The sequence below is a fragment of the Puma concolor genome, chromosome D1, assembly GCF_028749965.1.
Source record: "Puma concolor isolate L17-30 chromosome D1, mPumCon1.1.hap2, whole genome shotgun sequence".
In the NCBI taxonomy this organism is placed as follows: Eukaryota; Metazoa; Chordata; class Mammalia; order Carnivora; family Felidae; genus Puma; species Puma concolor.
Window position 1 is genome coordinate 11,047,166 of NC_141676.1, and position 22,143 is coordinate 11,069,308.

Sequence of the window (22,143 nt, forward strand, 5' to 3'; positions counted from 1 at the left end):
AAACAAAAAAATATTGAAAACTACTATACCATGTAAAAGATATTCCTAACTTTCTTACATAGACTAATTGCCAACACTCCTTCTGACTGGCCTAAATCTTTCCTTGTGACCAAGTCCTTACAGAAGCATGGGCCAGAATCCAACCCAAAATGTTATCTGAGGCCACCAAAGAACAAGAACAGGAAATGAGCTGTTCTATCCGGGCACCTTTTTGCCACAGCTGAATGTTAGAGCCCAGAATCTCCCTTGATTATCCATCCCTCTCTTCCCTGTGTTTGTTTCAGATTGAGGCTTTTGCACTGTTTTCCTAGGAGTTCGTTCCTAATAGGTTAATAGTATGTGTTAAGATATTTCTCATCACCCAAGAGAAATGTTTTTATAAGTTGCCCTCCCAAGGCTCATCTGAAAGCATTTTTTTCTCTATAGCGTCTCCCCACCTACTTCTCTGATGGTTTAGGGCTAAGACAATATCATCCTCTAATGTACATTTCATGCATTTCAATTTAGTTAGAAATATTCTATGTGAAGACTGCTAATAATTACCTTCCCTGGTCCCTTCCAGGATCCCATACCCACTTTCTCCCACTAGAAATGACAAGGTACAGGTGAATTTTGTGAAGGGCTTCTGAAAAGTTGGGATGGTGTGTCTCTTTTCGGGTTCAAGATTAGGCATCAATCTTTATGAATGCAGTATATCCTATTCACCATTCCAGGCACTTGGCTACATGATCTTTGGGCATGCATAATGAATTTGAAATAGTTATATTTCATATACCCATTTAAGAAATAAGAAAAATAACCTGAGATAAAATTGCCCAAGGTCAGAGAGTTGGTATCTAATGCAGCTACTGCAATTTGCTTCTGATTGTATTATATTCCCAAGTTCACATTCTAAATAATTCCTGTTCCTCAATATCATTCACCAAAACCCTAGGCAGGGCATCCCAGAGAGAAGCTGTTTGAGAGACATAAATTGAGCCCACTTGACCGTTTGTGGAGTGAGTAGAGGTCTTCCGGGGGGGGGGGGGAGGGAATACTCAGGAAACATAGCAACTATCAATGGACTTTCACACTCTTGCATATATAAATTCACCTCAACACTCTACATAAATCTGAAATTATGGATACAGTACCTTATTTTATCAGTGTTTTTTGTAGGTAAACCCAACCCTCATAGAATTGAATAATTTGGGAAATTTTATTTCTAAGACAATTTTCAGAAAGAAACCTTAGGTGAGCTTTTTGTCAGAAGAGTTGAGAACAAATATTATTGTTGCAGACACCTTGCTAGGACACACGTTAAATAGCATCAGATAGCACTGCTTGCTTCTGCCATCCCAACTACAAACTTAATAATTGTGATTTACCAAAAGCACAGAAATATCAGTTAGAAATCTTTTGTCACCTTTTCAACAATTTTCTATTCATTTTAGATGGAGAGCCCGAAGTCCACAAAGGGAAAAGACTGTTCCCAGTTCACATTGCATAGCAAATAAATAAGAGTCAGGACCAACTTGTAACATGAGATTCATTTTTTTTTTAATGCTTATCTTTCAGAGAGAGAGAGACAGAGTGTGAGCGGGGCAGGGGCAGAGAGAGAAGGAGACACAGAATTTGAAGCAGGCTCCAAGCTCTGAGCTGTCAGCACAGAGCCCGATGCAGGGATCGATCTTATGAACTGCCAGATCATGACCTGAACCAAAGTTGGATGCCTAACCGACTGAGCCACCGAGGCGCCCCAAAATGAGGTTCCTGATAAGAATTTCTTTAGCCCTTTATCCCACCATTTATTGACAAGACATGGCTGACAATTGTTCTTACAACTGTTTTCTGTCCATAGGGTTATTTATAGATTGTTCCATTTGATAAAACATTGATTAAAAAAAGAGGACTCCACATCCTATTCTTGGTCCCAGGCAACTGAATTGGTGCTTTGATTCTCTGTCATCCTTGGTCAGACCCTCACCCTCAAACACAAACACAAACACAGATAAGAAATCAACTGAAATTATTTCAATTTATTGCACAAATACTAGTAATTGAGGATACATCAGGAAGATCACAAGTACACTAACAATTATTGATCACATACCACATCACAGGGTGAAGTGGTTATGAAGCAAAAAATGAAGGCTGGATGAACAGGTGTGCATTAGGCAGTCTTCATGGAGTAGATGACCTTCAAGTTGAAATTCTTAGAAAGATAATTTGAAGCAATGAATGTGTGAAGAAGGCCAGTTGTGTGCTCAGGGTATGCCTGAAGTGGGCATATGATAAAAGGCAGGCAGGGGGCAGGACAACTATCAGAATGGTCTTGAGACAAAAATTGTGTCATATACACAGGAAAGATATAGTCAGTAACAAGGTTCAAATATGAATTGAGTTAGAGAAAGAATGATAATGTACAATTGTAAAGGATCCATTTTTCTTTTTTTGCGTTTTTTTTTTTTGCATTTTTAAAGTTTATTTTCATTTATTTTGAGAAATAGAGAGCAAACAGCGGCAGGGCAGAGAGAGAGAGAGAGAGAGAGAGAGAGAATCACAAGCAGGCTCCACACTGTCAGCACAGAGCCTGACACAGAGCTTGAACTCATGAACCATGAGATCATGACCTGAGTCAAAATCAAGAGTCAGATGCTTAACCGAGTGAGCCACTCAGGCGCCCCGGACTGAATCCATTTCTAGGGGTCCTGGTAGACCAGGCTTTGGAGTTTGGATGGGAATATATATGCCATGGAAGTGATGTGATCAAGAATGGTGATACAATGTAACAAGCAACACAGTGAAAGGGTATATTTTCATGTTGCTATCAAATTTTGAGGAACACAATTTTATTTCAGAAAAATGAAAGTAGAAAACCTGAGGTTCTAAGGCTAGATTAAGCATACCAAGTGTGTGGTTATGTGATCACTTTTATGGCCTGGGGAAATTAATCTCTCCCTGTCACTTTTTAATTTTGGCAAAGTATATAAAACATAATTATTTTATTAATGACTTGTGAATAATGCCCCAAGATGACTCTTCAGACCCTCCACAGGACTCGTCTGCTTAAGCTAAAGATGTGAATTATTTTTTCCTCCTCTTACTAACAAAAACATCCACAGCAATGTAATCATTTTGCTTATTTTTCTTTGTGATTTTTGATTTGCAATCTATTCTCTTACTTCTCATATCACATATACCTGCATTGTCTCTTTCTAAATGCTTCTGCAGATGTTCTATTCAGTTACCACCAGCCCCTGGTTCAAATTTCTCTGCACCTCTGGCATTCATTCACCATTGCTACTTGCTCTCCCCATCTCTGTGCCTCACCTGGAGGCAGACTTCTCTCTTGCCTACCACACCCAGGACAAGACATCTCTTGTAGACTTCTCTCTCACCCTGCCAGCAGATGCTGTCTGAGCTGGTGAGTTATTCTCTCTTTATCTGACCTCTCTCTACTTTGAACTATCTGCTGTCTACTGTTCCACAATGCACTTTTCTGCCTAATTCTTGTATCTTCTACCCTAGAATTTTGTCCTTCCCATCACCCCTGTGATTATAGGCATGTGAAAGTTAACTTGGCTTCCCTTTTATCTCAAAAGAATTCCCCCAGAGTATTAATCTGCTTCATTAATGATCTCTCCAATAATGACACCAAATTTCATTTTGACCAAAACTCTGTATTAGGTGCCATCAGGCTCTCTCTACTGCATTTCTTTTTTGTCTCCTAAAAATAAAATCTTAAGACTGAGCTTAATTTAGGTCTATAGGTGCTCCTCCCTCATCAATGCATACTTTTTTTTTTGTAAGAGGGAGAGAGAGAGAGAAAGCATAAGTGGGGGAGGGGCAGAGGGCAAGGGAGAGAGAATTCTAAGCAGGCTCCACCAGTGAGGAGTCCAACTCGTGGCTCAATCTCACAACCATGAGATCATGACTTGAGCCAAAATCAAAAGTCAAACACTTAACTGACTAAGCCACCCAGGCACCCCTCATCAATTCATATTTCTGACTTCCTACATCAGATTCATCAGTTCATATTTCTGACAATCCATGTTTCACACACACTTACCAGGTATTCTCCTTTGACCTTAGACCCAGTGACGGAATGTGTTTATCAACCAATCGCTTATCAAATCTTGTCTTTTAATTCAACTTGTTAACAACGTCTACCAATTTCTCTTTCACTCCATGTTTTAGGTATGACCATTTCTCTCCATCCCCACTGACTCCACTTAATCTCAAGTCCTCATTCATTTATTCTTCTTCCATTTCAAATTCCTCATTAAATGATCTTTCCATTTATGGTTTTCCTGTTTTTTTACCCCTCCATATCACCAGATACTGAGTAACCTAGTAAAACTCCCCACTGCTCACTCATCATTCTGCAAACATTATTGAACAAAATTGTGTCAGTGAATGTGAAATATGAATGATTCAGAAAATATACAGATTTTTGTGAGACTTTGTGTCTTTGAAAAAAATGTATGATCATTAAGGGGATGTAAAGTATTTGCATATGGAGGGGCACCTGGGTGGTGGCTCAGTCGGTTAAGCATCTGACTCTTGATTTCTGCTCAGGTTCATGAGTTTGAGCCCCATGTTGGGCTCTGTGCTGACAATGCAGAGCCTGCCTGGGATTCTCTCTCTCCCTCTCTCTATATTCCTTCCACTCTCTCTCTCTCTCACTCCCTCTCTCCCCAAAATAAGTAACCATTAAAAATATTTGCATGTGGAAGTTATATATAGTGTAAGGTGTGTGTGTGTGTGAGTATTTGGTTTGAAAAAAAATTATCATTTAGAGAAAAGAACAATTTTGACTGGAAAACCTTAAAGAATGAGGAGGGACTTAAAGTAGGGATTGAAGAAAGAAGAAATTCAAGCAAGCACAGAAGAGATGACAGAACATTCAAGTTGGGGTGCTGATGCGAAATGGTCAAACACAGTGTATTTAAGAGAGAAAATTGAAGTGGAATTAGAGAGTGGGGCCATTTGAGTTAGTTTTAAGTGTGTGTGTGTGTGTGTGTGTGTGTGTGTGTGTGTTCCCACAATAGACCTTTAATCCTGGCAGGTAAGTTATTCCTAATGTCTTAATTTTACATATGAGAAAAACCAGATTAAGTAAAAAAAAAAAAAATTAAATAACTTCCCACAACCCACTCAACTAATAAGCAATAGGCCTGGGATTCCAATGCGTTTTCTAAGATCTGTGATCCTTCTAACATTCCATGTTGGACTCTCCACATAAGATCAAACATAAGCAGGAAGCATCCATTGCTAAGCTGATGTGATAAACATCCACCAAAATGATTAATAGAATAGAATTCTTTTCAAATTTCCATCTGACTATACTCCTATTGCTAATTATCTGCCAATTGGCCTCCTTCTCACCTCCAAATTCACCTTAAAGTAATTTCTTTCTTCTTCGCAACTCAACCTGGCACCTGACCCAGTGGTATATCTTCTCAGAATGTTCCCCCATCCACTCCACAAATACACTTTGAGCTCCCATGATATAGGAAACTGGGAAACATGAAGTGAAAGAGACAAGTGTGGAAAACTTAGAACACTTATTTGGTCCTCAGTATACATTTGCTGAATGGGCTTTGTCCTTTAGGTGCTTACAGTCCAGTAGGGGGACATATATCACGCACATCTGTAGCCCTTACGAACTCTGAAAAGGGCTAAGAACCAAACATGACCGAACTGTCAAAGTTTAACTCATCTCTCAACCAGACTTCCTCTTGTTTCCTCTATTTGCACCATTATAGGCACAGAGTAAATGCTAACTGATTATTTGTTGACTTCCCACAAAAGTAGGTACGAGACAGCAATAGAAAACAAGAAAAATAGGAGTCAATCATATCTAAAAATGGGTGAGGCAGGGGGAGTCTAGGTGAGCAGAAACAACAGATAGAGTATTACCATCTGGAGAATAAATCTTAATGTAAAACTGGCAGACCATAGAGAGAATTGAAATTTTGTCGGTAGCCCCTTAAACAAAGATCTTGGTTTTTTCTAGACCTTTTGCTGTGAGTCAGAATGTTCTGAACACATAATTCTTATGAATCAGCAGGAGAAGATGTCTCCCCTTTGTCTTCCAACTCACTGTAAATTGGCGAATATATGTTTAATTCTTCATAAAGACGATCTTCTGGAATCTGATGAGGGAAAAATGATTTAATATTAATCACCAGGAATTTTCCACCACTAGACGACTTGTTCGAGAGATCTATCACATCTCTTTTGACTTTCTGAGTGTCACTCTCTTTCTCATTACACTGTAATTATTACTTCCATCTCCAATAAACCAAGCCAGACTGGCTGGCCAAGTGGGCCCAGGAGAAATTACATCAGTCAATAACAAGCTGGTGAGACTACTGTGTCTGAACTTTGGTATATCTGCTGTCTTATTTATCTTTGGAGGCAAGTGATCAAAACAAAAAAAGGCCACCAGACTTGAATGCTTTGGCAAATGGACAGATGAAGGGAGTGTGTATCATCTGGAAGATTTGAGTCAGTGCTTGTGCAAGTATTGGTGAGTCCTTTTCGTACATCAAAGGTATAATAGATGGGTAAGGCAAGCAGAAATGTAGTTGGTAATCATGAATTGGGAAGGAAAGAAAATTGAGCCTTCAGAGCAAGTAAGAAGTTGAAAGCCAAGAAAAAAGAGAGAGTAGGAACACATATGAGGGACCTATTCTGGAAGAGAAAATAAGCCCAGATACCTGGGAGGTTCCATCACATGCTACTTTCACATTTGTCTCTCATGCTCAACCCACAGCCTTTTCTAGAATTATGAAAACTCTACTTTCCTCATGCTCAGTCATGAGGATATACCCAGAGATTGGGGCTTTTACAAGTGGAAAAATGTGATTTAAAATACGAGATTTCGGAACCAAAATACTGAAACATGAAGAAATAATTTTCTAGAAGAAATGTTCCCAGAGATCCAGGCCGTACTTTTAAGATGAAGCTCAAATTCTTCAGTTTGTCATTCAGGATTATCAGGCCTCTACCTACCTTCTTTTCCTGGAATACTTCTCCAAGGCCATAGATCATGAGTGACACAGCACTACAAAACCCCAGGACGGTGAGAAACAGGATCATTGCCACGATCTCCTGTTGAACAATAACCAACAAGACAAGTGGAGTCACAAGGTAGGTGCCCTGAAAATGTGCTCCATTATAGCAGCCCCTGATTTCATCACCCCCTCAACGTGATCAGTCCCAATGAAGTGACATACGAAGGGGGACACCACACGATGGTCGTCCAGGCAGGTGACTCCAACCTCACAGAATTCAGCTGGGAAGGGGTCGGCAGCCAGCATCTCCATACATGCACCCCCAGAACACTACCCCAGAGGTTACAGCAGAGGATGGGGTTCACGGAAAAGGGAAAGAGAGCTCTTACTTGGATTGGGAGTCAGAATCTTAGCACTTCCACAAGAAATACATACGGTGGAAAACCAAGCCACAAAGCAGACATCTCCACCAGCTTCCTGGCAGTTGTAGATATGAGGCCAGCAACTCGTCAAGTTGATGGTCAGGATGAAGATTCCTATTCCTGCAACGATGCTGCTGACGGTGTTTGCTCCCAGGCTTCCCCACACCTGATGGTGAAGGACAACACTCAGACCTGGGCCTCCATCTGCCAGCGCATTCGGTAGACCTCCCTGCATTCTGACGGCTGGTTGCATCCAGTAAATTCTGCCTTGGTTCCAAATGTAAATTGAAAAAGGAAATCTTGGCAGTGTACTCATTGTTTACTAAGCATCTATAACCTTCTTGCTAGGACTGTAGTCAGGAAGGCCCTTGTGGACACACATCATCTCTCCTCAAGCAGTCTCCTTAATCAGAAACAAATCAGGGGTGCCTGGGTGGCTCAGTCAGTTAAGTCCCCGACTTCGGCTCAGGTCACGATCTTGCAGTTCGTGAGTTCGAGCCCTGCGTCGGGCTCTGTGCTGACGGCTCAGAGTCAGGAGCCTGCTTCCGATTCTGTGTCTCCCTCCCTCTCGGCCCCTCCCCTGTTCACTCTCTGTCTCTTAATAACAAATAAACGTTAAAAAAAAAAAAAGGAAATAAAAAAAAGAAACAAATCATCCATTTGATCATATGACTGTACTCACAAGGACAAGGCCCAGTGTGCAGATATTTCTTAAAACAAGTGTCAAGGTACTGATGCTTTACTGTCTTTTTAAGAAGACGATTGATATTGTAATGGTTATATTTTTAATGATTATATCCAACACAAAGTAGATTGGATAAAAAAAAACCACATCCACATTCACTCATTATAGGGGAGATGATGGCACATCTCCCTCAAGACTCCTAAAATTCCATTTTTCTTATTTTCTCACGGATGGATAAAGACAGAATTGCAACTCACCAGATATATGGCATATTTCTTTTCAGACAGAATTGGAAAAAATCCGGAAATAGCAAACTGTTCAAAAGGAAGGAAGGGAGAAATAAAGTGAGTCTCTGTCTGTCTTTACTTCCCCTTTCTCCCCTATCCTCCAAATGTAAGGTTAAGTTGTGGGTACTCTATAAAGCTATGTATTAATATTTCCCATAAGCTCATCATTTTTGTCCTATAGGGTGCTTCTCAAAATTAAGTGTGCATATGAATCATGTGACAGTCTTGTTAAAATACAGATTATTATTTTTTAATGTTTATTTATTTCTGAGAGAGAGAAAGAGCAGGGAAGGGGCAAAGAGAGGGGGACAGAGGATCTGAAGTGGGTTCTGTGCTAACAGTGGGACTCTAACCCATGGACCACGAGATTATGACCTGAGGCGAAGTTGGACACTTAACTGACTGAGCCACCCAGGCATTCCCAGATTACTTTTTTTAATTGAAGTATATGTGACACACACACAATGATACATTAGTTTCAGGCATACAACATAGTGATTCGACAAGTCAATCCATTACGCTCTGGTCACCACAGGGATAGCTACCATCTGTCCCCGTACAACGCTATTACAATACCACTGACTATACTTCCTGTGCTGTGCCTTTTATTCCACGACTGATTCCTTCCATAACTGGAAGTCTTTATTGCCCACTCCCTTTCACTCCTTTTGACCATCCTCCAACACCCCTCCCCTCTGGCAACCTCCAGTTTGTTGTCCGTATTTATGGGTCTGTTGCAAAATGCAGACTTTTATCCAGTAGGTCCTGGAGGGGGCGTGAGATTCTTCATTTCTACCAGGCTCCCGAGTGATGCTGATCCTGACAATCCATGAGTTACTGTTGGAGTAGCAAGGTCCAGCAGACCTGGTACATGACTGTTGTAAAATGGCTCTCATTTTGTTGTAATTATTTGTTTGTATGAGCATCTTGTGTGTTAGAGTGTCAGCCCCTTTGGGCAAGAAGCGTGTGTTTGTGGCATGCACATCTTGGGTCTCACATAGGTCATGTAGACATAAAGTAATTATGAAGATGTACATGGGTAAAGATTTCTTGAAAATATAAGTCAATAGCACAAATTCAAAACAATTTCAAAGGTTCAGAGTGTATGATGGGTAGAGAGACACCTAATAAGCGAAGTGTATGGAATGAAGGACAGTAGAGAGACGTGTCAAATAAAATATGGCAAAGGTTCAAAAAGAGTCATGAACGGGTGCCTGGGTGGCTCAGTCAGTTGAGCTGACTCTTGATGTTGGCTCAGGTCATCCATGATCCCAGGGTCATGAGCATGGAGCCTGCTTCAGATTCTCTCTCTTACTCTCTCTTTCCCTCTCCCCCACTTGTGCTCTCTATCTCTAAATAAATAAATAAATAAATAAATAAATAAATAAATATTTTTTTTAAAAGGAGATACAATGAGAAAGCACCTAAAAGAGTTTCCAGGACATAGTATGAGTTTATCAGATGCCCTTGGCCTTGTTTGACCTTGTCCTCCTCACCTCCTCAGTCTCTTCCTCCTGCCATCATGAAGATAACTTGACTGACAAATAGTGTGAGGGATATTTTTCTGGAATTGGATTCTGAACGTTTATTTATTTATTTATTTATTTTGATGTTGATCTCTATTTTTGGGAGAGAGAGGAGACAAGAGGGAAAGGTGCAGAGAGAGATTGGGAGACACAATCTGAATCAGGCTCCAGGCTCAGAGGTGTCTACGCAGAGCCCGATGCAGGGCTCAAACCCAGGAACCATGAGATCACGAGATGAGCTGAAATCGTACGCTTAACCAACTGAGCCACCCAGGTGCCCCTGGATTCTGAAAGTTTCGATTTATTTTTTATTAGCTAAATGTCCCTTGGGCAATTCATTTCACTTTTATTAATCTCAGGTTTCTCATCTGATAAAAGAGTACTAATGTGCTTACCCCAAGTGCTTTTTAAACTGCAATATATATATATATATATATATATATATATACTCTAAATACTAGAATAAATAGTTGGTTAGATCTGATGTGGGCAAGAGAAAAGCTACATGCAGTGTTATCTCAGAGGCAATTGTAGATGTTTACTCACAAACATTGCTCCCCAGAATGGGTAGCCTGCTTTAAATGATGAAAAAAAATCTTCCTTAAATTCGGAAGCATTGATCGCAGAGCAGACGATTATTCCAAAACAAAGACATATCAAAGCAATCAGAATTTGTGTTACCTGTAGAAAAAGATGCATATGTTTTGTAAAATAAGAAGGTATTTTTTCAAGACTGCATCAAAGTCCTTATGATGAAGGCCAAACATGAGAAATTGCTTGGGTGTCTTAAGCTATCCTGAGACAGAATTTAAATGCAATATTTTCTAGAATCATCAGGCCCCTCTAAGAATGGATACAGGCATGATCTGATGCAGGGATGGCCAATGCATTTCTCATGTGCCTTTATTTACATAGTCATGGTAGACATCAATAATTGTTCTTTCCATCGAGGTGCAGACAACAATTATTAATTTGATATTCGTGATATTAACCCACCAGCAACTGACCAGTGTTGGCAGATCCTCTTTGCCATTCTTCTCCTAGTCTTCATGAGGAAATGCTTCTCTCTACTCAACCGGGCCCCATGTTGCCTCCTCATCTACCAGATTTTTCATGCCTCATGAATCCAAGTGGGGAAACTGTTCATACACCCAAATACTCTGGCTCAGAGTAGAGCCAGTTCTACTCTGGTTGATGTGGGAAGATGCTCACTCACCCCCAGGAATTCCAGCTCCCTCCTCAAAAACCTTAGCCAGGTACTGCTTGGTGGGGCTGAGGCAGCCTCCTCCCGTAAGGCGTTATCATGGAGAGATACTTCCGAAAGTTCGATCTGGGGCACGCTGTATAGTTTAAGCAGAAATTCAGCCGTGAGAAAATTCTCTCTCTGTGAAGTTCTCAACTGACAGGAATGGGGGGGGGGGGAGGCGGGGATTGACTATTTTCTCAAAAACAATCTTTCAGTGAAAGTCTTGGGGCGCCTGGGTGGCGCAGTCGGTTAAGCGTCCGACTTTAGCCAGGTCACGATCTCGCGGTCCGTGAGTTCGAGCCCCGCGTCGGGCTCTGGGCTGATGGCTCAGAGCCTGGAGCCTGTTTCCGATTCTGGGTCTCCCTCTCTCTCTGCCCCTCGCCCGTTCATGCTCTGTCTCTCTCTGTCCCAAAAATGAATAAACGTTGAAAAAAAAAATTAAAAAAAAATAAAAATAAAAAAAAAGAAAGTCTTCATAATAATGTATAAGAAACTGAGTCAAAGTTAGTGGCCAAGATCACTGTCTGGCTAGTGATTAGATGAACAAAATGGAACAAAAAATGAGCCAAGTCTTCTTATTCTTGGTGTGGGGTCACTACCAAGTTCTTTCTCAGTGATCTACGCTGATAAATAAACATAAAAACAAACAGACGCGTTTACCTGTGTCTCTCAGTCTTTTTAACCCAGAAATGGACCTGAATATATTTTGCCAATGACACACTCACGTTCATGTGCACAAAGGAATGGCTTTTAAGGGCTGATTAAATCTCTATTCTTGTTTTCAGCCTCAGAGGAGGCTAACCAGAGCTACTGTCCTTTCTAAAACTTTGGAATATACTTAACATTTTGCAATAATATTCAGTCCAATATTGATTCCCAAAGCTCTGTCATCAGCCTCTCCTAAAATCTCTAAAAGGAAAGTCTTAATAACATGCCCATCTTCAGTATTCAAAGGAAAACTGAATTATGCACCTTCCCCACCACCCCGTTGTCTCTCTAAACAGTGGGACAGGATTCCGTGGAAGGAGATTCACAGAGATTAAACCAGGGATGAGCCCAGGGTTGTTTTGAAAACCTTCTCTCCCTGAACACACCTCAGATGCAGAGGCAAGAAATCTCAATCTTCGTTAGTACGAAACTCCCCTACCTCAACCCCACAATATAAGGTCCTTCTGTGAGGAAGTTCACGTTATTCCCAGTTCCCAAGCTGAGCGAAAACCTTCCTCCCCATCACCCAGAGAGAACGAACTACTGGCAAAGTATAGCAGATAGCTTCTTTATACTCGATGTATTCATTAAACCAGATGGGTCTGTGCCTAAATCCATGAACTGGCGTCTCCCCGGCACTGTCACTATCACTGGCCCACTGGGAACAGAAAGAAAACAGTAGCCTGTACCTACCTGGAGGGGCTTTGTGACATTGGGAAAGCAAGACCTGCCCTGCTACTACTTTCTGTGTCCATTTTTCACGAGCTGAGCGAGCGACCCGTGAAGAATGCTGTTACGATGAGCCTTGCTGGGCTTCCTCTCGCCGTGTGCTCCAGATGGTCAGTGAGGATGGGTTGTCTCATGACCTTGATGACTATCTTCATACTCAAGGCATGTGTCCCACAGATAAGCTTCCCAGCTGATATAGAGCAGTAGGTTTGTTTGTGGTTTTGTTATATCGAAGAACAAAACTGAGGGACTGAACAGGGACAAGTATGGAATGAGGAAATTTGAGACTCCTGGAGAATAGACCCACCTGCGACCCGGACCATTTACAGAACCAGAAAGAACAAAAAAACAAAAACAGTTGAGTGGAGACTGAGGAGGTGAGAGAGAACCGCAGGACAGAAAGAGATGTTCTTCTCTTCTGGAGCTTTCTCTACTTGGCCGTTTCTGTGCCAGAAGTTTCCCAAAGGTACCCTTGAGAAGCCTGTGTTCCCTGTTTATTTTTTTTAAATGTTTATTTTTGAGAGAGAGAGAGAGAGACAGAGAGGGGAGGGGCAGAGAGAGGAGACACAGAATCCGAAGCAGGCCCCAGGCTCTGAGCTGTCAGCACAGAGCCCGACGCAGGGCTTGAACCCACAAGCTGTGAGATCGCGACCTGAGCCAAAGTCAGGCGCTTAACCCACTGAGCCACCCAGGCATCCCGTCTTCCCTGTTTAAAGTGTACTTGCCTTCACACACAATCAAAGGCTGAAACACTGTCTTCAAGTGTGTCTTAGCCTCTGGATCTCTGAATTGGTCTCTGACTTCAATATTTATTGTCTTTCTCTCTCTTCCTGACTTTTGGACACTATATGTATGAGTCTGCAGCAGACAGGCTCCAAGACTGGACAGGAAGAATGCCATGGGCCTTTCCTGATAGAGTGTGGCAGCTAAGTGTTCACACAAAAGACTCCATGAGCTCCTAAATGTTACACTGACTCTGCTGCTTTGATTTCTGTGATGGTGAGGATGCGGCCATGGAGAAATAAGGGGCGTGAACTTGGTAATAAATCTTATAGGCCGTTTTGTAGCAACGTGGATGGAACTGGAGAGTGTGATGCTAAGTGAAATAAGCCATACAGAGAAAGACAGATACCATATGGTTTCACTCTTATGTGGATCCTGAGAAACTTAAGAGAATCCCATGGGGGAGGGGAACAAAAAAAAAAAAAAAAAAAAAAAAAGAGGTTAGAGTGGGAGAGAGCCAAAGCATAAGAGACTGTTGAGAACTGAGAACAAACTAAGGGTTGATGGGGGGTGGGAGGGAGGAGAGGGTGGGTGATGGGTACTGAGGAGGGCACCTTTTGGGATGAGCACTGGGTGTTGTATGGAAACCAATTTGACAATAAATTTCATATATAAATAAAAAAAAAAAATAAATAAATAAATAAAATAAAAAATAAAAATAAATAAATAAATAAATAAATAAATCTTATAGGCCGATCGAAGCAGCATCGGACCGAGCAAGGTATCTAAATTAGGGTCCCAGCTTAATGAAGGTGCTCATTTTAATAGCATAACTAGCTAGAAAAATGAATACACAGGTTAAGATTCACAGATCTGGGATTGTTTTATTTGAGTTTAACTACAGACATAACCCAGAGTGGCTCTTCCTTAAACTATGAGATACTACAAATTGCACCTCTAGTCACCTGCAATGTGTCTCTGAGATGTGATAAAATTCCCCCTCATTCTCCAGGAAACTGAGATATGTGTGTGAACAGAGGACATTACATGATATATAAGCATACCTTTCATGACAGAAATTTACTAACCCGTGTGCCATCTTCCCACTGTGCCTCTGGCAACTTGTGGACCTAACCAATGTCTTATTGGAATTAAGAAATAACACTCCTTACATGTACCCCAATGTTTATAGCAGCACTCTCAACAATAGCCAAATTATGGAAAGAGCCTAAATGTCCATCAACTGAAGAATGGATAAAGAAGATGTGGTTTATATATACAATGGAATACTACTTGGCAATGAGAAAGAATGAAATCCTGCCATTTGCAGCAACATGGATGGAACTGGAAGGTATTATGCTGAGTGAAATAAGTCAATCGGAGAAGGACAGATGCCATGTTTTCACTCATATGTGGATCTTGAGAAACTCAACAGAAGACCATGGGGGAAGGGAAGGGGAAAAAAACAGTTACAAGCAGAGAGGGAGGGAGGCAAACCGCAAGAGACTCTTAAATACAGAGAACAAACTGAGGGGGGCTGGGGGAAGAGAAGGGAAAGTGAGTGATGGGCATTGAGGAGGGCACCTGTTGGGATGAGCACTGGGTGTTGTATGTAAGCCAATTTGACAATAAATTATATTCATAATAAAATAAAATAAAATAAAATAAAATAAAATAAAATAAAATTAATTAAATTAAAATAAAATAATAAATGTTTTGCAAATGGAAAGAAAGAGAAAGAAAGAGAAAGAAAGAAAGAAAGAAAGAAAGAAAGAAAGAAAGAAAGAAAAGAAAGAACACTCGTTTACTTACATGTTTATCCAGAAAGGACATCAGGCTCTGGGTCAGGCACTGCTCTGTCACCGAGCATGCAGGGGTGGATACCATGGTCCCAGCACTGGCCCCACTCACCCTCACAAGCTAGCAGAGTAGGACGTAGATAAATGAGATCAGGTCTCCAATATGTCAGATGCCGCTGGAAACACAGGAGATTGTAACAACTCTACCTGATAAGGGCTACGCAGCGTTCAAGGAAGAGATTCCCTGAGCCAAGTATCATTTGAGCCAGGATTTAAAATTGCTTGCCTCTCCCTCAGTGAAATGAGACCACATCTGCTGGCAAATTGCCTGAAGAAATGCCCGTTGATGGTGTTTCCTGGGAGCCCGGAATAGTGCATGATGCATGCAGCAAAAAATTAGAGACTAGGCTTGAGATTTAGACGGGAAATAAATGGAGGATGGTCTTTGGTGTTCGGACAGGATACTCGTTTGCAAGAATTTTCAATAGCATAATGCAGATCAGAAACGGAAGACATATCTTCGGGCTTCCAGACTGTTTCACACGTGGGTTTCACCAGCCCCCTCTTCCCACCGCTCCTGAGAGGCCTACCCTCTCCTGGACCCACATGTGGGTCCTTTCAGCACGCACTGTTGTCTTTCACAATCGTGAACACTGAAACCTAGGCCAACATGACTTTCCTGTTTTGGTGGAGGCAAAATCGTCCAGATGAGTTTTAATCATGCCTCTGCCTGAAAGGAAGAGATCATAGTTAAAGGTTTCCTGCAGGCCGTGCATTTCCTCCTCCGGGCAGTGTATTTGCAGGCACTTTCCATCCATGCAACATCTTTTCCACAAGCGAAGCTTCTTCTCCAGGTACACACTACACACTGGATTTGTCTTTCCAAACTCAGAAGAAATTTGCTTTCAGATCCCATCTGAACAACTGTTTTCTCAAACTGAATGCTCAGTTTCCTTGAGATAAGTAGGCACCAGTTTGCATGTTACAAATGGAAAGTTGCTATCTCTTAGCGGGTATTTTCTGATACTCCCAAAGGAATTATTACAGCCTTATTCTCTCTGTCTCCCCCTACCCACCCTCTGGTTTCTACAACCCAGAGTATGGGTTCAATAAATACAACAGAAGGATGCCTGGGTGGCTCAGTCGGTTAAGTGTCCAGCTTCGGGTCAGGTCATGATCTCATGGTTCGTGGGTTCTCCCACATGGGGTTCTGCACTGACAGCTCAGAGCCTGGAGCCTGCTTCGGATTCTGTGTCTCCCTCTCTCTCTGCCCCTCCCCCACTCACACTCGGTCTCTCTCTCTCTCTCTCTCTCTCTCAAAAATAAACATTAAAAAAAAATTTTTTTTTTAGGGGCGCCTGGGTGGCTCAGTTGGTTGAGCGTCCGACTTCAGCTCAGGTCACGATCTCATGGTCCATGAGTTCGAGCCCCGCGTCAGGCTCTGGGCTGATGGCTCAGAGCCTGGAGCCTGCTTCTGATTCTGTGTCTCCCTCTCTCTCTGTTCATTCTCTGTCTCTCTCTGTCTCAAAAATAAATAAAAAACGTTAAAAAAAAATTTTTTTTTAATAAATAAATAAATAAATAAATAAGGGTGAGAGGCCCAGAGAGGCCCAAACTGACACCAAACTCCAGGATTCCCTGGGAAACTGGGAAGGAAAGGAAGGAAGGAAATAAGAAAATATTGTTCTTTTTAAATAAGAAAAACAGGCCAGGTGGCTCTAAAAAAAAAAAGAAAACCTTTGTCTCTTCATTTACATGACTCCAGAAACGGGAAGAGAAAGATTGACACAGACTGCCTCAGGTGCTTAAAATCTCCTTGAACCCTTCTTTGAAATTGGAGCTTATCTGCCAGTCTGGGCCACTGAACTGCCAAGGTCCTGCACATGTTCATTCTTTATCTGCTCCCACTCTTTCCAGCTCCCCAAATGGCACTTTCACAGGGAAAATGATACGCATGTAATATATTTGTTCTCTTGTGACCAAAAACATCTGCTTAGTGGGGAGAATATGAGACACCTAGAAACATGGGCAAGGGGCAGACATCAACTCGTATTCCTCGTATGGATGATGAGCTTGTGAGATTTCCTGAATCCTCTGCCTTTCCCGCTGCCCTCCTAAAATAACTATATTGGGATATTTGCTCATATTCACTTTTTACTGTTTTCAGTATTATTCCAAACTTTCCACAATTTCCTATTCTTTATCGGCTTATTGGTGAAAATGTAATTTTTTTAATGTTTGTTTATTTTGAGGACAGGAGGGGCAGAGAGAGAGGGAGAGAGAGAGAATCCCAAAGCAGTTTCCATGCTGTCAGTGCAGACCCCCACCTGGGGTTCAAGCTCATGAACCGGGAGATCATGACCTGAGTGAGCCAAAATCAAGAGTCGGATGCTTACCTGATGGAGCCACCCAGGTGCCCAGCAAACGTAATTTTATCTCCCAGTACCTTCCAAGTGTGGTATAAATTGCCTGTCAATCCTCTTTTTCCCATTGCTAACCCTGGAGAATAAGGTAGCACAGATTATTTCCTGGATCACCTGTCTACCCTTGTTCCAGTCTGGACTAGTTACCTCTAAGCATGTCACACTGCAGTCATCGTATTACTTTCCACTGCCCTGTCTGACACTGGGCTCCCTATTTCCTTGATCCCGTGTGTTTCTCTTGCTTAGTGTACCATTGCAGGTTGGTAGTGTTAACCTTAAAGAACAAAAACACCGAAAACAAAGACAAAACAACAGCCAGTTGTTCTAACAGCAAAATGAGTTTGCTCAGGAATGGCAAAGGAATTTGCAATTTGAGACAAGCAAAGTATGGCAACCTGCAGGCGAGTCCAAAAAGACAAGGAAAGCTCAGCTTTTATTAGATTTCAGAAGGAAAATAAGGAGGATTACTCTGTACAAGAGTTCATTGGTGAAAAACAAGGATTTGAGGTTGTGGTGGCTTTTCACTGGCTGCAGGTGGAGGTGAGTGCGTCGTTGCACAGACAAGGAGAAATCTTTCTTCTTTTTCTTAAAAGTAGAAAATAATTTTTTTTATGTTTATTTTTGAGAGAGAGAGAGAGAGAGAGAGAGAGAGCGAGTGGGGGAGGGGCAGAGAGAAAGGGAGACACAGAATCCGAAGCAGGCTCCAGGCTCTGAGCTTTCAGCACAGAGCCTGAGGCGGGGCTCAAACCCACGAACTGTGAGATCGTGACCTGAGCCGAAGTAGGATACTTGACCGACTGAGCCATCCAGGCGCCCCAGAAGATAAAATTCTATGTGAAAATATCCTCTCTTGCTAAAATAATTCTTATCTTCCTTCCTCCTGCTGGTAAGGCAGGCTGGGGTGCGGGGGGGGGGGGGGGGGGGGGGGGGGGGGTGGGGGAGTGGTATGTGTGCGAGAGCGCCCCCTGCAGGGCTCCCTAGCTCCGTTTTCAATTTACTCATGGTCAGGGTAGAACACACTCTCCAGTTACAAGCTGGGAAAGGGTACCTGGGAGATAGGGTTTTTGGGATTTTGCTAGCCTGAACATTTCCTGTTTTACACCCTTGTACTTGATTGAATTCTAAAGAGGCATAGAGTTTGAACGGGAAAATATTCTTTTGCTCAGAATCATTCACTCTATTTTCTTCATCTATAGTTCATTTTAGCAATTCCAATGTAACTTTTAATTACAAATATTTGTATGTGCCATGTATTTTCTCTCTAGAGATTTGTATAATATCTCTTCACCCATAGAGGTGAAAATACATGATGTTTGGATTTAATGTAAATCTTACACATTAATTTTACTGGATAGTCAGGGGCCATTTTTGAACTGGAGACCCACCCGTGTGCTTTGTTATAAAAAAAAAAAAAATTATCCATGTATTCTTTCTTGATAACTTCCTCATTTAAAAAGTCTGTTTCTTTCATCTTTGTGGGCCACTTATTAGGGAGATGGCAGACATCCAGAATTTGTCTCTATTTTCATGTCCTTCTCACATGTAGCATACACTCATTCCAGCCCAATGGCTTATCATTCCAGCATCAACTCAAAAATCTTAATGATGTGGAAAACCAAGGCAGAAGGAAAAAATTAATTTTCCTCACAACTTACAGCCATTGACAAGTCCGTAAGAGAGGCAGAGTGACCTTTGTCCGGGAGCTCAGCTGTCTTAATGATGACACTTTGCTAAGGGCAAAAGGGAATCTCAGCTTAACATTATCCTGACCCCCCAGGATCCCAAGTCTACTTTAACATATAAAAATGCCTTTGAAAACTTCTTTATCTCTACCCCCTCCCAAGACATATTTTGGCAATCATACTCCAAGCTTATGGTCCCCTGATAAACATCTGAAGTGTCTCATGACTGAGTTTTTACTAAACAGTAATAAATTATCTTTTCCTAACAATAGCTAGCCCCTCAAGGTCCTGGAAACCTTGTTTCCAAAATTCCTTAGAGACTTAGGCTGTCCCTAACCCCTTCCCAGCCTGAATGTATATAATCAGTCACCTGTCACAAACCCAGTACAGCTCTTCCTGCCCAAGGTCTTGTCCCCATGCTTTAATACAAACACCTTTTTGCACCAAAGACGTCTCAAGAATTCTTTCTTGGCCATCGACGCCGAATCCCAACACTTCAAGCCACATCATTAAGTCCCGAGTCTCAGCTAAGCAACATCTACATCAGATATGGTGAGACAATTCATCTAGAGGCAAATACTTTTATGGACTACTCCGGTTCATTTTTAATCAGTATCAAATTGTGACAATTTATCTAACCCTTTCTTGGGTTGTGGCTTTATTTTAAATGTTTGACTTCATGAATTATTGTTCAATGGAAATAGGGACAAAATGACCCTACAACTTATAATTTTATCTCTTAAGGTTTTTAAAAATTTATTTATTTACTTTGAGAGTGAGCAAGTCAGGGAGGGGCAGAGAGAGAGGGAGAGAGAGAGAGACTAAGGATCTATACTGATCTTTAAAAAGGAAAGCAAATTTCCCCCACTTGTAGATGCACATATAGTGAAAAATGAGCAAGATCTTGAAAGGAAAAATCATACAATTAAGGAGAATAACTGAAAACTATAAGACATTAATGAAAGAAATTGAAGAAGACAAAATTAATAGAAATATATTCCATGCTCATGGACTTAAAGAATTATACCGTCAAATGTCTGTACTACCCCAAAATAATTATACCGTGCAGCTCAAACAATGTGGTATTTTCACAACAACAACAAAGTTCCTCAAAGAGGAAGTTCTGGATAGATGCTTGAATGTTTGTGTGCTACAATATAGTACATAAATTTCTAGAATTATTAGCTTTCTAAAAAGATGATGATGATGATGATGATGATGTCATTCTCTATAAAGTAAATTACAGATGTATTAAATAATCATGTCTCCATGGACTTGAGGTAAGGAAGGGTTTCTTGCACAAAACACGAAAGGCATAAATCATGATGAAACGTTGAGTAAATACAGCTACAACAAAAACGTGGGGTGGAAACGTAACAAGAGCTAACAAAAACATCAAAATAAAACAAGACAAAATCAGAATGGGAGAAGATATTTGCAACAAATGCTGTTGAACAATACAAACAATGTATGTGTTCCTGAGACTTTCAGTTCCAGAAATAGGCTAAATTTCAGAGGTGGTTAGGTGAGAGTTCGATTTCTATTTTCTGAAATTCTCTTACATCGCCTTCAGTTTAATACTGAGGTTAGTTTTTGCCACGACCACTAGTAGCTACTAGTTCCAGCTGCATCTTAATTCACAAATACATTGCTCATATTTTACATTTGTCAACAAAGACTCCAACTTAATGATGATGGTTCCACAACTGAATCAAGCCTTGGTCCAGGAACATTTTATGGGCTGATAGAGTCACAAATGGAAGTGTTCTGATGGATCTGGATCTATCATGGTGGAGCCCAGGGTGAGGTCAACTCCCCCAAAATCTCAAGGTTGCCATCAATCTGGGGATAGCTAGAATGAATGCTGGCTAGTCAATCACAATATCCACTACAGGATGTCAAAATCCTGTAGCGATCCTGTTTTGATCAAAATTTGTTAGCCGTTATCTTTGGCAAAATGCAAAGAAATGATTGATTTATTTATAACATATTAGAGGAGAAAAATAGAATTAAATAATGAAAATGTTGATACAAATGTTACTACAAATACCTTTCCTTCAACTGAAGTTTTTTGCCTTGTATACTGTATCAGATTCCTAATCAACCTTTCCTCCACTAACTCCTTCCAAAGGAGATCTCTAAATTTCAAGTAAGTGCATGGCTTGTCCATATTTATCCAGTGGTGTGCTGGTGGATATTCAACAACTGGCTTTCCAAAGCTAGAGGGTAGGGTGGGAATGTGACTTGTGGCTTCTACCAATCTCTGAGGTGTAAATACTACCACCATAGCCAATTGTCAGCTACCAAAAATATGTTAACTTGCGGTCCCTGCAAATTTAAAATCAGCTCTCACAAGTCGATATAAGCCAGCTCAACACCACTGCAGAAATTTTCAACTGCTTCTGAAGACTCCTAGAGTTGCTCTGTCTTGTGGTCTCCTGTGAAGCGTGTGCTTTTTCTCTCTCCAAAGTTTTACCTTGCCATCTTTCCCACACACATCAAAGTTAGATACACTAAACTCTCCTGTTAGTTCCCTGGATATCCCCAATTCTCTTCAGCTGAAAGACTTTTGCATGAATCCCCCTTCATCGTGCAAATTCTAGTAATAGTTAAGACCTCATTTTAGAAGAAAAGTCTTCTAAAAAAATGATATCCCCTCTAACCCAGGTTAGAAATTCTCCCTATGTCTTCCCAAGATTCCTATATTTTTCCTACCACAGCCCTTATTACTGCATGTTGTAATTACACATTTCCATTGGGTCTAAATCCCTCACTATGAGCAACCTGAGAGCAGAGACTATATATCATTCTCTAATGCACATCAAACTTTTCACACAGCGCATGCACACAGTAGACATTCCCTAAATATTGCTGAATGGATTAAAAAAACATAAAAATATATTATATAT

General features: G+C 41.2%; 1 protein-coding gene across 1 annotated transcript; it reads right to left on the reverse strand.

Annotated features, from left to right (window-relative positions):
* Positions 1 to 1,998: 1,998 nt before the first annotated feature.
* Positions 1,999 to 12,844, reverse strand: MS4A2 (membrane spanning 4-domains A2). Its single transcript, XM_025915648.2, has 7 exons — positions 12,572 to 12,844; positions 11,141 to 11,264; positions 10,471 to 10,605; positions 8,369 to 8,425; positions 7,440 to 7,592; positions 7,003 to 7,101; positions 1,999 to 6,140 (listed from the first exon to the last, which is right to left on the reverse strand). Exons 1-7 carry the CDS (start codon positions 12,631 to 12,633, stop codon positions 6,042 to 6,044), a joined length of 729 nt encoding a protein of 242 aa, XP_025771433.1. The 5' UTR covers positions 12,634 to 12,844; the 3' UTR covers positions 1,999 to 6,041.
* Between the last annotated feature and the right edge of the window lie 9,299 nt (positions 12,845 to 22,143).

Bases quoted from the DNA above. Each gene is read 5' to 3' on its own strand.
- MS4A2 (XM_025915648.2), bottom strand. From the start codon at position 12,633: ATGGACACAGAAAGTAGTAGCAGGGCAGGTCTTGCTTTCCCAATGTCA. The intron at 7,102-7,439 runs GTATGTATTTCT...ATTGTTCAACAG, and splicing joins TTGTGGCTTGGTTTTCCACC to GAGATCGTGGCAATGATCCT. The intron at 6,141-7,002 runs GTAGGTAGAGGC...TTCCCTCATCAG, and splicing joins AAGTATTCCAGGAAAAGAAG to ATTCCAGAAGATCGTCTTTA.